The sequence below is a fragment of the Grampus griseus genome, assembly GCF_964374135.1.
Source record: "Grampus griseus genome assembly, chromosome: 18".
Classification (NCBI taxonomy): domain Eukaryota; kingdom Metazoa; phylum Chordata; class Mammalia; order Artiodactyla; family Delphinidae; genus Grampus; species Grampus griseus.
Window position 1 is genome coordinate 70,369,726 of NC_139012.1, and position 15,599 is coordinate 70,385,324.

Here is a 15,599-nt window from a genome sequence, read left to right on the forward strand (position 1 = left end):
GAATATTCTCACATTTTATGTTAACTTTCAAAACCATTCAGGTTTTTGAAATATGTATTTTTATTGAGTAATTCACTTGAATTATTGCCTGAGAATAATTCTTTGTACATGAAAAAACTTGTTTAAAATTTTTTTCTACAGAATTCTATAAACCTGAAGAGTAATCTTTTAGAAAAATCATCAGAAGGAAGGAATTTGTAGAAATAAAACTGGAAACATTCAGAATCTTGATGGTGTGCCAAACCTAATGTCAACTGGAGCTCGACCAAAAACTAAGGTAAGTAGCTTTCTTACAGAATATTCTGGGTGGAGGGCCATGCCCCACTCATACAGTGAAGAGAGTACCATATTTGCTTGTTCTCTATTACTTTTTGTGTTTTAAGTTAAACATTAAGGTTGACCTGTTTTTTATTATAACATGATTTGTAATGAAAAACATATATAGTTAATATTTATAAAACTGGAAAAAATGCATTCTGTGATTTTAAGATAAAATTGATAGTCCACTGTGATAAGTAGAGTCATAGCAGTAGATCATACGTGCTTCAATTAATTTCTTAATTATTAGTGAAAATTCCTGCTGCAGTTGAAGATCTCCTTGAACTATTATTATAAAAGTCTTGTCTATTAGGACAGTATGCCTCTCAGTGATCAGGGTTCCAGAAAAGAGGCTGATTCCTTCTTGGGGAATATAACTGTAAAACATCAGTCATAAACATTAAATACACTTTGTTTAAATAATTGTCTTTGCTCTACCAAGCTAAATAATGCCCAGGAATTTTGTTGTTGTTGTGTTTGGTATATTTTTAATGAGGAAAAATTGACCAGCCTTTCTTATAGATATTTTACAACTTTTAATATTTATAACTTTTTTCCAAATTTCTAATTTTTTTTCACATTTTTTATTTGAATCCAAAAGTATTGATACATCTTCATAAATTCTGACCAGTGTTGGATATAGAGGGATATTAGTAATAATGTGCAAGATTTTATAGAGTTACTTACGGTTTTTGATTTTATGATTCCCTGGCTGCTTTACAAAGTAAAAGAGTAATAATTTTGCAAGTAAATATGAAAGGGACAATATTATGACAGGAAACAACAGAAACTTTCTAAATTACCTCAAAAGAGATCATTTAAGAGATTACTTACAAAAGTCTGGGCAGCTTTAAGGGAAACCAACAACTGTTGCCCAGGAGGATCTTTGGCCTTTGAAGAGGATTACAGCCACAGCCAGACTCCAGATTGACAAAGAATAGGCAGAGGGAGAAAACACCCATCTCTCTCCCTCCCAGCTTCTATCCATTTTTTTTATTAGCTGAGCTCATCAGGAAATCAGGAGGGAAGGGCACTCACTTCATGTGTGGGGCAATTGTGCCCCACAAAGGAAGATGGAAAAGAGCAGAGAGGAGTTTTAGAGGGTCAAATAGAAAATATTCAGCACACATTAAATTGAAAATTGTCAGCTACCATTATTAAATATGTAATATGTTCCAGGCACAGTGCTAAGCTCTTCACACACATTGCCTATTTAATCCATACGACAACCCTACAACATAGGCATTATTACCTCCATTTTTTAAAAAGAAATCTGATTTTCACAACAACATCATAAAGTTAGTGGGATAGGTATTAATGGTATCCTTATTTTACAGATGAGCAAACCAAGGCCCAGGAAATTTAAGTAACTTGACCAAAGGGGCAAAGCCAATACTTGAGTCTGAGTCTTCATGCTCTATCATTATGCCATATCATTCATTGCCTTGGGAATTTTGTAATGCCTTTGGAAAAAATGCATATTACTGAGTGAGAGAAGCCAATCCGAAAAGGCTTCATACTGTATAGTTTCAACTACATGACATTCTGGAATGGGCACAACTATGCAGACTGTAAAAAGATCAGTGGTTGCCAGGAGTTAGGGAGGAGGGAGGGGTGAATAGGTGCAGCACAGAGGATCTTTAGGGCAGTGAAACTATTCTATATGATACTATAATGGTGGATACATGTCATTATACATTTGTCAAAACCCATGAAATTTACAGCAAGAGTGAACCCTAAGGTAAACTGTGGACTTTAGGTAATTATGATGTGTCAATGTAGGTTCATCAGTTATAATAAACGTACCACTCTGGTAAGGGAAACTGTGTACGTGTGTGGGGTCTGTCAGTGAGTATATGGGAAATCTCTGTACTTCCGACTCCGTTTTCCTGTGAACCTAAAACTGCTTGAAAATATAAAGTGTACTTTTTAAAAGACAATTATTTTTAATTAAAAAAAGAAAAAATACAGCACATCTTAATTATCTTTACTGTGATCCACATTTTGTTTCTTTTTGGTGAAGAACGACTGATGCATAACATCAAACTTTTACTCAAGGCTTTCTTCTTAGAGTGTTTCTCAGCCCAAGAAGAAAGCGTTTATTACAAATCTATTGATTTTCTTTATTTAAGATTAACAATGAAAGTTAAAAAGGAGAAAGACATCATCTTTAATGTGACACTATAATCCATTGGCTATTGCCTCTTAAGGGAATGTAATTTTTTTTTTTTTTTTTGCGGTACGCGGGCCTCTCACTGCTGTGGCCTCTCCTGTTGTGGAGCACAGGCTCTGGACGCGCAGGCTCAGCCGCCATGGCTCATGGGCCCAGCCGCTCCGCGGCATGTGGGATCTTCCTGGACCGGGGCACGAACCCGTGTCCCCAGCATCGGCAGGCAGACTCTCAACCACTGTGCCACCAGGGAAACCCTGTTTTCCTTTTTTTTAATTCTTTTTTTTTTTTCCCTTCTTTCCTCTTTTTTTCCTCTCTCTCCTCCTAATACACACTTTTTTAGTAAGGGGAATACCATGATGTCGCTCTAGCCCAGCCCCTGTAGACAGGACCCTGGGGCCTGCTGTTAAAACCACTGTAGAATCGAGAGCGGGAACTCTTGTAGTTGGTGGTCCGGGCACGGTATCAGGCTCGCGGGAAACCCCGGTCTGTTGTGCTGATGCCTGGTCTGTTCATTCATTTTGGGATCACCTTGATTTGTCTTCCTCTAAATAGGGACTCATCTAAGGCCAAGGAAGTCCTCACTGACTCTTTGTCTGAGAACTCTATATATGCAAACCCTTTGGGATGACCACTAAATTTGTCACATAGTATAGTAACACGGTTGACTGAACCACAGCCATAAAAGTGTGCTTCCAGCTCTTCTGCTGTTGCACCATAGTCCACATTGTCAACATAGATGGAACGGGCATCAGCCTCCAGCTTCTCCTCAGTGGACATGATCACTGGGCCAGCACTGCCTGGAGGTGGACTCATATTCATCTGCTTCTCTACCTCGTTCTGTAGCTCCTTTAGCTTCTCAGCTTCTTCCTCCATCTCCCTGACTCAAGTGTTGATCGCTTCCAGCTCCTGGCCCTCAATGACACCGTTCCCCGGGTCACCCACGACCAGTCCCGGCTCCTCCTCCCCCTCCCCCTCCCCCTCCCCTCCCCCTCCCCCTCCCCCTCCCCTCCCCCCTCCCCCTCCCCCTCCCCCTCCCCCTCCCCCTCCTCCCCCTCCCCCTCCCCCTCCTCCTCCTCCTCCTCCTCCTCCTCCCCCTCCTCCTCCCCCCTCCTCCTGCTCCCCCTCCCCCTCCCCCTCCCCCCCCTCCCCCCTGCCGTGGGCTCACGAGCCAGGCCCAGGCCCGGAGCCCCGACCGCCTGCAGCCCCTGCTCCTGCTGCTGCCGCCGCCTCCACCGCCATCACCCTTATCTGATTTTCTAAAGTTTCTTTTTATTTTTATTCTGGTTACTTTGTTTTTACAGTAAGCCCTTAATTATCCCGGAGCAGGCAATTAATTTCCATTAGCTCATTTAGGATAAGGACAGGATAACTTTATAAACTATTAAGTAAGAAATTTGGGACTATTTCATATTTTGGTCCATTCAGAACAGTATTATAATCTGAGTGCTCAGCCAGTTGTCACTGACATAGGGTGTGGAGCGGAGGAATACATAGCCTCAGATATTAATACTGGGATTTATATTGCCTCTGAGAATCTTTTTCTGTTTTATGTTTTTACCACTAATGTGTGCCATGGGCATTCCTTCCAAGTCACATATGAACAGGCAGCATGCAAGCAGGGGTCAGTTTGGCAGAGGAACGTTTTTTGCTGTTCTATCTGTGAATCTTTCAGTAGATGAACAATGGTTTCTGAAAGCTTTCCCTGCTGTTTTCCTTTCCTAGGGAATACTTTCTAGAGCCAACTCACTTCTATTTCCTCTGAATATGTCATGAACTCAGAGGTCCCATAATAGAGGAAGTTTGCCATTAGCTAGATTTCTTCCAAGATAGGAGACAAATCCTTCCACACAGATTTATGTCAGCCTGATGTACATTCATTCATCTGACTTACTGTCATTTTCATATTTTCTCAGGCTAGGCTGTAAAACCCAGTTTCACTCATAAAGATGTGCAGAATTCACTGCCCTGTGGAACATGTCTGAGGAATGTGTGCTCATTTCTGAATGTAGCCCTGGCTGCCAAATACTGAGAGCAAGGCCTCCGCCAGCCCTAGGCAGGTTTCCCATGGGGCTAGTGCTGTGTAGAGGATGGAGGATCAAGGTGTCTAACCCTTTATTGCTTGTCAATACTTCTATATGCTTTTAGTAGAACATTTCCAAAGTTTGGAATATAGCCTTCTGCCGTCATGGGACTATTTCTGTCTACTCATCTCAGATGTCATTTGCCTAGGAGTGAAGTGAAGAAAGCTCTTCATGGTAGCTGCCAGTATAAGTGAGACACACGAACAGCTCAGGACTTAAACTGGGCATAAACATCCTCACCAAAGAGCCAAATATCTTGGTCTGAAGTCAGGCTGCACATACAGATGGTATGCCCTGCACAGGGTCACAAAGATATCTTCTGCTCACCAATTTGTGAGTACTTGAGACAGTGAATGCCAACCAAAGAGGACATTTTTTCCTAAATTTTATGAAAATATCATATGGGCTAGCGCTGACTGTGACCTGGCTAAGGGAATGGTCCAGGTTAGGTTGACACAAACAGAAAGTCCAAACTATAAATTCAGACAGCCAGGTTGCCAAGGCGAAGAAGGGTATTTAAAAGAAAGCAAAGACAAACAGCCACCAGTTGAAAATCTGGGGCTCTTCTGGCTTCTCTGTTCTCAATTTCAGAAGGCAGGTAAAACCCATTCTGAAGCCAGTGACTCATGAGCAGCTTCTGATTTACGCTCAATTCCCAGACTCGCGGGTGGGTGGAAGGCACCGGACAGGGTGATGCGGAGAGTTATATTCTGGGCAGGGAAGTAGGTGTGGGGTGAGGTGTGGACTAGCCAGCTTCGTCAGATATATTCTCCATAACCTGTATCTGCATCCTCATCTTCCTCCTGAGCCCAGACCCTTGTGCCTGGCTGGCTGTCTTGGCATCTTGAACTGCATGTTCCAATGCACCTCAGACTCAGTCTTGAACTTTACAGTCTTCTCCTGTCTTAGTGAAAGACACTTTCAGTGAATTCATCGTTCAGGCCAGAAACCTGGAGTCACCCTATTTTTGTTCTTCTCTCTTAAACTCACATTCATTGTCACCATGTCCTCTCTAGTCTGCATTTCTAATGAGGTGTTAACTCATCTCCTTTTCATCCCTAATGCCAATGCTCTGGGTGGTCCATCTCTCACCTGAAATGCAGCCTATTAATTGGTCTTTAGTATCAAATACCCCTCATCCATTATCCAAAATTCAAACAGAGTGACCCTTTAAAAAGTTAAGTCTGATCATGTCTCTGTTCTATGGGAAAATCCTTCAATGTCTTCAATTTTTTTTCTTTTTTTTTGCTAGAAAATCAAATTTCTGTGCATGTAAGACAAAGCCATTCAGAATTTAGCCATGACAGCCTCTCCAGCCTCTCCTCTTTTGTCTCCTCCATCTTTCACTCAATATTCCAGCCATATCAAACTACTTTTGAGTTCTTCTCACACTCTTCATATTTGCATCTTTCGCTCCTTTAACCTAGAATTCCCTTTCTATCTTCTTCACGTTGATTCAATTTACTAGGTTCTCAAGACTCAGTCTATAGGAAGGGCTCTGTTCTTCTAACAATTGTCACATTAATATTATTTATATATTTCTTTGTTTTTCCTTTCACCAACTTTGAAGCAATTTGAAGTCCAGACTGTGTCATTTATCTCAGTAACCTAAGTGCTTAGCACAGAAACTGAAAATTATAGGTACTCATTAAATGTTCAGTGTGTAGTATCTTCTAGTTATTTCAATAGGGTCTCTTTTCTACTGAGTAGGAGTTGCTACTCAGACACATTTGGACTAATGTTTTGGCAAAGTTTTAACACTAGAAAGGTAGATGTATACACATTCACACCACAAAAAGTTATGGGTTTCAGGATGTTAAGAATTGAAGAGTTGTCACGGGTGAAGACTTTCTATCTAGGAGAAATTTCTAGAGAAAATTTTCCACCCAGATCAGACTTCTGGTCACCCCTTTTTTTTTCCCCTGAGAGGACTAGGGTTTGGGCATCATGCTGCCCTTTCCACTGCCACCTTCTTTGTTTTCAACTATTATGTCTTTCAGCCCTTGACTAGTGAGAAATAAGGAAAGTAGTTCCAGCAAGGACAATTCTTTGCTCTGCAAGTTTTCCAAGGGTTTTCATTGGAAGTTATGAAATAACGAGCAAAGGGACTCCACATAAAAGCCTCCTGTGAATACCTTTTATTTTTCCCAGAGGAGTGTTAGAGGGAGATAAGACAGGTGATGTTATCTATACTTTGGAGGCCACCTGTAGTCAGTGAATTTCCTGGAAGCTAACTAAAGAAGCTAAGGAAGAGTTAAGAAATACCTGGAGGCTTTGTAAGAGTTGGGATGGAACAGGGGCTAGAGATTTGACATGATCCTGTAACTTAGCTGGAGGAGAGGTAGCAGTGGAAATGGGAGAGAGGAGAAGCCTCAGGTGATGATGCTGCAGGAGATATCCAGCCTCTCCTTCCTTCCCCTCTGCCATAATTTCTAGCATAACAACCCGATGGATCCTTGCTTGGGTTCCACAGTGGGAGAAAGTTCAAAGGATTTTTGCATGGTCAAAGGAATGAGGAGGACATGTGAAACATATCCTCATAGCAGCGGCTGTGGGGGAAGCAGAGTTACTTTGGCCACTAGGCTGAGGTAGTAATTCCCAGGGACTATCTGTATGTAAGTAGTGGTCCAGCAGATGTAGAGACTGCTCATTATTGTTCTTAAAAAGGTAATATCCTAGAGAATAAGACACTAGTATTTATACTGTTTCATGATTAACTATGACTAACTATTCTAGAATGTCTAGGTCCTTCCTTTTGTCCCCTGCAGATTTAGAGTATTTACTGGAGCTTATACATACAGAGCCACATCTGTGTAAAATGACATCTGTTTCAGGAACACAGCCCAGTCGTGGGGTTGAAAATATGCAGTCACAAGCCACATGTGGCCACTGCATTCTTGAAGCCCTGACTAGTTGTATCTGCCCATGAGATCACCCCAGCTACCAACCAAATATATTTCTCCTCTAAATTATTGAAAAGCATTTTAAAACGATGTATCTGAAGAATTCAAGGCTTTTGTTTTGGTTCATTTTATAGCCGTTACTGATTACACACACTTCCTCTATGGCTTGAATGGATAGCAGCATCAGCTGTGGTAGTAAATCCTCCACTCTGCAGACCTGTGTAGCACATACACCTGTGCCAGAGTTACACACCAGATGGCACCTGAAAATGAGCTGATATCTATGGTAAGACGGTATTTAGAGAAAATACATTTATAAGTAAAACAGGATATACATTTCACAGTGATTTTAATAGAACATCGAACAAGTCAGTCGGCAAATATTATTGAGTGCCTACTCTGTGTAGAACCTTGTGAGGGTTACTGTTCTAGCGTTGGGTTGCCTGGGTGTAGCACTTAGAAGTGTTACTAATGCATCATCTCCTATAAGAAGATTGGAAAAAATAAAGCTTTCTTAAATTTTCAAGTTTTCTCCACTGTTGATCTCCTGTATTATGAACTTAGAACAGGGATTAAGAACATTTTAATCATCAAGGATATGTTTTCTGTGGCTTTTTGAGTGGGGCATGTGTTATGACCTTAAGTGACCAGTGGAAGACAGCCCCTATCGGGATGGCCATTGTTTAGGTGATCTAAATGGATTTGGTCCATAAACAACACATAAGGGTCCTAAAGACTTTAAACATCCAGGAAAGTCTCCATTAAGATTTACAGAGTGCAGAAGTGACTGTGAATTTCTGGTCAGAAATGTCAGTGTCCTGAGGTACATGTTCTTTAGTAATTACACAACTGTTCCGGGAGAGTGAATGGGTGGTGAGTTAGTGAACTATGCCATCGCTCCTGACCTGTGTTGTCTCTCTTCCCCACCCTCCCCAAATAGTTGCATAACCAAAGATGAAATTTCCATCCCCCCAGTTAAAGCCATAGGACCATAAATTGGTGTCCCATACCGCCTCCTACTTTCATGAAGCAAAAATGAAGTTTCCTCATGCTTCCTAGTTTTCACAATATTTTACTGGAGGAAATTCAAGACGCAGTTCCACTGCAAGAAAGAACACTGTGAATTGGCCATAACATGTCTCAAAAGACTTGACGTGGCTCTTTTAACTGCTAAAATCTTAATATCTTGGCAGATTTAAGGAGGAGCCCATGTAGGCAGTTTTCTATTTGTTTATTTTGAAATTAGATTCCTGTCCTTATCACTGAGGAAGACAAGCAGTGAGTAGGCTGCTGATCACTTGTTGGGGAAGGGGAGCAGAGAGGCAGTTTGACTGAATAATTCACACCGACGTGTAAAATTCTGAAAGCCCTTTAACACTCTCAGAAATATTTGCATTTTTAAAAGTTTATTTTTTTAATTAATTTTTATTGGAGTAGAGTTGCTTTACAATGTTGTGTTAGTTTCTACTGTACAGCAAAGTGAATCAGCTATTCGTATACATATATCCCCTCTTTTCTGGGTTTCCTTCCCATTTAGGTCTCTTAACCCAAATAAATCTGTGGGGGGCGGTAATTCTGGCTGTGTAACACAGTGCCAACTGCAAACTGGCTCTTGCCATTGGCACTTGCCATCTACCTCTACAAGGATTAAATCATGTGCTGCTGCAGCTGCTGACTTTCAACACCCCCTGAAAGTTCAGGTGGAGATCAGGAATGAGGCGCTCTGTGCTCTGGGAAAAACTGGCAGAACAGGTCTTCAGATAGTTAGATATTTTCAGGAGCCGATTTTATGAGCCCAATTCTTGTATCTCGTCATATCTAGAAAAGCACTAAAATCCTTCATGGTGACGTCTGCTCCTCGTGACTAGCTGTAACCTTCACGAGACTAGCAGAAACCTTCTGCAAAAAATATGTGCTTGACTGCACGTACTCCCCCTTCACCAAAATCACATATATCCTGAGCATCCCCCCACCTCTTTGGAGCAGTTTCTCAGAGCCATCTGAAATGCTGTCTCCCGGGCTATAGTCCTCATTTTGCCCCAAATAAAACTTAACTCACAATTCTCACGTTGTGCATTTTTTAAAGTTGGCAACGGTGAGATAAAAACAAATCAAGCAATGCACAGGAAACTGTCTCAGAGGTGTGTGAGAGGGGCAGAACTCTGGAGACCAGCCCCCTGAATGGGTCCTGCTTTCCCACAGCTTTTTAACTGATTCTCTTAAAGCCTTAAGTGTTTTTTTAACGGGTCCCAGGCAGTACTTGAGGCTGGAGAAGGAAAGCATGGCTGGGAGGAAGTGGCAGGTAAAGAGGACATGAAGACAGGGCAGGTGGCTCTTCCTATATTCTGGTCATTGTAAGTTTGAAAACGTCAGGGTATAACAATGGTTTATTATAAACATGTCTGTGTGTGGATTGATTTGTCTGTAAAAATATCAGAATTGTAAAAATAGTGGCAGACCACAATGGAGAAAATAAGTTTTGCTCTTTGTGTCAAGCACTTGGAAAATATTCAGCCCCATTGTTCCCTTGGGCTGGATTGATACTGCCTATGAACTCCCTTCAAGAAAAACACAACCGGTTTCACCATCCATTTTTATTAACTCCACATTCTCAGAGGAATCTTTATGCACTCCCTTGAATATCAGGACTAAATTTGTTTCACTCCATGTGGAACTGTCTTACTGGATGTAATTTTCCAGGAAGTCAGTTCTGCTTTCCAAGACCAGTAGGGATATCTCTGAATATTCTGCCATTGTTCTGCCTACTTTGTATTAAGTCTCCAGACATTATTTTGGTAATAAGGGAATTTTTTTTTTTCTAATGGAATAACTTTAGGGCCAGCATACTTGCTGTGAGTGGTAGTGAGTACTTAAATCTATCCCCCACCACCTGTGGGCTGAGACACTCATCTTTGGCTAGGACAGATGTAATCGAACAGAATTGTTAGTTCAGTGGGGATGTTAATGCCATAGAAAAAGAAAATAGGCCAGGAGATTTGGGCTTGAATTAAGCATGAGGGAGGAGGAGGGGAAGTAGGATAAAGACCTAGAATGCAAAGTTAAAAGGCCTAGGTCAGCGCTGCCCATAGAAGTATAATGTGAGCCACGTATATAACTTTAAACTTTGTAGCCCCTTAAAAAAAAAGTGAAAGGACCAAGTGAAATTAATTTTAATAATATATTTTATTGAAACCAGTATATTAAAATGTCATTTTGATATGTAACCAATGCACAAAAATTATCACTGAGATATTTCTTTTTTGGGTTCTAAGTCCTCTAAATGTGCTGTGCCTTTTACACTGACAACGTTGTCTCCATTTGGACCAGCCACACTCCAAGTGTTCAACAGCCACATGTGGCTGGTGAACAGAGCAGCTCTAAGTAACAAGCCAGAAGGAAAGACATGATGGTGATCTAAATCACTTATCTATCTATCTACTTATTTATTTATTTATTTATAAATTGTTACAAATAAGTAAAGTTAGGGCATCTAAGTCAGAGAGAGTATTAACAAAATAATGAGAGAAAGTTAAGAGAATTACCTAACTTTGGACAGTTATCCTCAAAAAACAGACTGTTTAAGGAAGGTTTATGTGACTACGGTAGAATTCACTGAGTTAGACTTCAGTCGATATAAGGGGATCAGGGTTTACCTTGAATTGCAGGATGAATGTGCAGTTCATTCAAAGATGATCTTGGTTTTCTTAAGGAAAGTGAGAAAAACAGCTCTGCCCCTGGAACAAGTGTGGAAGTAAAGTTGAATTCCAAAGGCCATGACTCTAAAAACCCCGTGAACAAGTGAACCTAGAGATAAAGGGGACACAGTGTCCTAAAGATAATATGCATAATCACGTCCCTGAGTTTAAGTGAGCCCCCAAATCGCCTTTCTGCAATAAAGTAAGTTTTCTCTATATGAAGTGCTTTGTTGATTGTGAAACTCATATACATACATGGGTTACTGTTATTGGCTAAAGAAGGGCTGTTCTGTGGAGGTGAGCTGTCAGGGACAACTAACCGGGAAAATCCATCATCCCAGCACATCATTAAATCTCGGAAACTTGCTCCCCTAGGTGGGTAACAGAAAGTTAGTGGAGGTGAGGGAGGGCTGTCTTTCTGTTGGGGGCAGTCTTAGATTTGTTTTATCAAAACAGATATTGCCCATCTTTAGAACCTTCTGCCCATTACTCTCATTATATATTTAGTGTGAGAGCATATACTGCTCAATAGTTAGTTTTTCTCCCTCTCAATATGGGCTTTTGGTGGCTTCATAAAAGTAATAAATTGCTCTTCTTGGACACACAAAATAGAGATTGGCAGGCAATTTAAAGTTAAGATTTCTCAGTAGAACCACCACTACCAACACGATCACATACTGACTCTCCTGTACTCTGAGAAATGTTAAAATAAGGCCAAGGTTTTTATGATCCCCACTTTCTACTGCCCCAAAGGCTTTTCTGCCCTTCATTTCTCCTGTGCCAGCTACAGCTGCATTTTCCCAGTCATGTCCCCTTTGGGTACACAGACATACACGGACACTCCTAAAAGCAGTAATTTCAAGTGGCTCTAGGTTTTGCTGAGACAATTGTGTAAGTGAGAAAAATTATTTTCTTGGAAAATGACTTTGGAAGACACAAATGCATTTTATATCAGGTGACAGCTGGAAATCAGTGCACTCAGAACCTTTTACAAATAGCGTCTTCTGCAATACTCCCTGTAATGATAATTATAGCACTTTAAATAAAGGATAGGGTTTGCTCACACGTGATTCCATTTGAGCTTCACCACAACCTTGTCAAGACATTTGAAAGATTCCACGTTTTTGATGCAGGATCTGAAGCCCAAAATATTTGAATGACTTGACCAATGTCACACAGCTGATATTTAACACAACCAGCACTCCAGTCCCACATCACCTCCTCCGCTTTGTAAGTTGTGTTTTCCAGGCCTTGCAACCTGGGAGCAACACACTCATTGTAACTACTCATACCACACGCTCACTTTGAAGCTCCCATTTATTGTAACTCCAAAACTACAACTCTACAATTTCTGCCAACCAGTCTTAGGGTCTTTTTTCCCCTAGGAATGTTGGAGGGGGGTGAGTAAAAGCTCACACATGTTTGGGACTTGGATTTTTTGGCTACATGGTGGCAGGTACCATTTTTATTATTTTATGATCCAGTTTGGAATCCATGGTGTCATCTATCATTGCCCATATCATGGAGCAGCTGAAACTTTCCAAAGATACTGAGTCTGCCCAAGCATTATGCTCTCTCACTTGTCTGGTCCAGCCTTAGACTGTTCCCCAATGCAGCTCAGAGCTCCAGCAGAAAGGTCACCCCCTGAGTGGGGAAGTGACCTTTGCCCCACTCCCACCCCCAGCTTCCATTGTTACAAATGCTGTTAAACACTGCCCTCAAGAGAGTCTTCCGGGAAACTTTCTTTCACTTCATTTGTGTTGTATTCTCCTCTCCCTGAGAGGTTCATAGGTGCCAGAGAAACATCCAGGTAGCAAGCCCCACGCTGTTAACAATGCCCCACTGAGTTTAAACGCAGCTGTCCTGCCCTGAATACCCTTAGATCCCTCCAGCCAACAGACTCTGCGAGGCCTACCCTGCCCTTCCTTCCCACTGGCCAGACAAGTCCATAGTTTACATTATCTAGCTGTGATCTCTATATTCACAACTGCTAGAATGATTTTCCCCAAACACTCCATTTTCTCAGCTACTCTTTGTGAACATCTATTGGATCAAAACCAGATTTTTCCTGCCTGAATGTCAAGGTCTTTAACCAGCTATTCATTTTAGCTTATTATTTTTCATCGCCTCCCTCCATAGGATATCAGAGAGAATTTGTGTGTAATAAGTATTTCCCACAAATATCAATGGGTTGAGTAAATTAATAAGGTATGGATGACAGATTAGAGACTGATTTTTCTTTCTCAGACATATTTCTAGATATTTTTTATTAGTGATTAAAATTTTCAAGCTACATAGCTGTTATTTATCAGCAGCATCTTTTCCATCTTCTCTTCCTTATGAACCTACATAATAATATTGTTGGCAAGGGATCGGTAGGGTCTTTTTTATTAATGAGGGAAACCACATTAATTAGCAGAGCATTGTGTTGGTTATTAATCAAACCAGACCTTCTGTTTAACCAAGTCAAACAGAAACCTGCTCAGGAGCTCATAATCTGGGGAAGGATATAATAATTTAGATCTATTCTGTAAAAGGGCATGCAGATACTCGCATAAATACATAGGATCATAGCATGAAAAAAATCATCTAAACTTTGTGTGAGCATTACTGCAAGTGATTTTATGTGGTCTAGAGTTTAAGAATGAGTCATGAGGGCTTCCCTGGTGGCACAGTGGTTGAGAGTCCGCCTGCCGATGCAGGGGACACGGGTTCGTGCCCTGGTCTGGGAAGATCCCACGTGCCGCGGAGCGGCTAGGCCCGTGAGCAATGGCCGCTGAACCTGCGTGTCTGGAGCCTGTGCTCCGCAATGGGAGAGGCCACAACAGTGAGAGGCCCGCGTACCACAAAAAAAAAAAAAAAAAAAAAGAATGAGTCATGAGAATTGCATATTCAGAGAGGGTATGGACAGGTTAAAAAATAAATCAGTGCTCACTTCCTTTTTGGCGAGACTTCAAGAAGGAAATGAGATTTCCAGCACTCTTGCTATGAGGGGGATGAAGTTGAGGTTTGGTGGGGGCCAATGATTCACATAACTCTCTCCTCCAGATGTGAAACCAACTGAGAAATATATACAGGTGTCAGAAAGAGATTACAATAAAAATGTTATCACTGATAAATCTAGATTGGAGACCATGTCTTGGACCCAAAATCGCCTTCCTATTTTCCTCTTCCTTTTATCCTGAATAGAACTCACTCACTGGTCCCAGGCAGATCAGCTGGACATTTCCAGGCCTCCTCTGTAGAAGAGAGAAGGGCTAAGGAAGGATCACCAGACAGTTCTCAAAGGAGAGAAACAAGGAGAATGGGCTGTATATGCCTAGTGACCCTTTCCCCTACCTCACCAATTAGATGAATCTGGAATCAGCAAACTTGTACTATAATGGACCAGAAGGTGACTGTTTTAGGTTTTGAGGCCTCCTCAGCTCAGCTGTTGTTGCAGAGAGGCAGCCATAGACAACGTGTAGATAAATGAGGATGGCTGTTGTATTCATTTGCTAGGACTGCTGTGGCAAAGTACCCACAGAATGTGTGGCGTAAACAGCAGAAATATATTTACAGTTCTGGAGGCTGGAAGTCTGAGATCAAGGTGTAGGGAGGGTGGGTTCATTTTGAAGGCTGTGAGGGAATCTGCTCCATGCCTTGATTCTAGCTTCTGGTGGTTTGCTGACAATCTTTGGCATTCCTTAATTTATAGAAGCATCACCCTGATCTCCACCTTCATCTTCACCGGATGTTCTCCCTGTGTACATATCTCTGTCCAAATTTCCCCTTTTTATAAGGACACCAGTTATACTGGATTAGAGGGCCCACTCAACTCCAATATAACCAACATTAACCAATTATATCTGCACATAAGCAGATTAAGGCCACATTTTGAAGTACTGGGGGTTAGGACTTCAACAGATACATTTGGAGGAGACACAATGTTGTATTTCATATACATGTTATGTGGCATGAAATATTCTTCTTCTCTTTTCTTCCCAACCATTTAAAATGTGTAAATATATGTGGGCTGTACAAAAACAGGCCCAGGGCTGTTGTTTACCAACCTCGAGTCACTTCTTCTCCAGAGGGGAGGATTAATTGGGGGGAGGATTAAGTGAGGGAGGAAAGGAGGGACCAAAGTGTTCCTCCAGTCCTAATCCCTCCAAAGGGGTGAGTGGGAGTTCCCTGCCCTCTGTGGAAATATGGGCAATGGGATAATAAATATCCCATATCATATAGCTCAAAGGACTCTGGCTAGCTGGGAAGCAGATTATATTCCAGGAAGAATGGGAGGCATTAGCAAGGATGGTGGAATGTGAAAAACAGAACAACAACAACAAAAAAAAGGAGATAAGAAAGAAAAGGAAAAAGAAAGATTTTTAAAAATTAGAAAATCTGTAGAGAGATTTGCCAGTATAACATGCAGTCCTCATTTTAAAGT

The 15,599-nt window shown here is 41.4% G+C and overlaps 1 protein-coding gene and 1 pseudogene across 2 annotated transcripts in view; one reads left to right on the forward strand and one right to left on the reverse strand.

The window, feature by feature from the left end:
• Positions 1–247: 247 nt before the first annotated feature.
• STARD13 (StAR related lipid transfer domain containing 13) overlaps positions 248–15,599 on the forward strand; it is a gene marked incomplete at its 5' end in the record, with an annotated part of 364,303 nt that continues 348,951 nt past the window's right edge. The window contains one exon of the mRNA XM_082675458.1: positions 248–277. Within this exon, the coding sequence (XP_082531584.1) occupies positions 248–277 (30 nt within the window). The remainder of the gene's footprint in view (positions 278–15,599) is intronic.
• Positions 2,755–3,379, reverse strand: LOC309836148 (polyadenylate-binding protein 2-like; annotated as a pseudogene). The gene has a single exon. The product of its transcript is annotated as a polyadenylate-binding protein 2-like (transcript).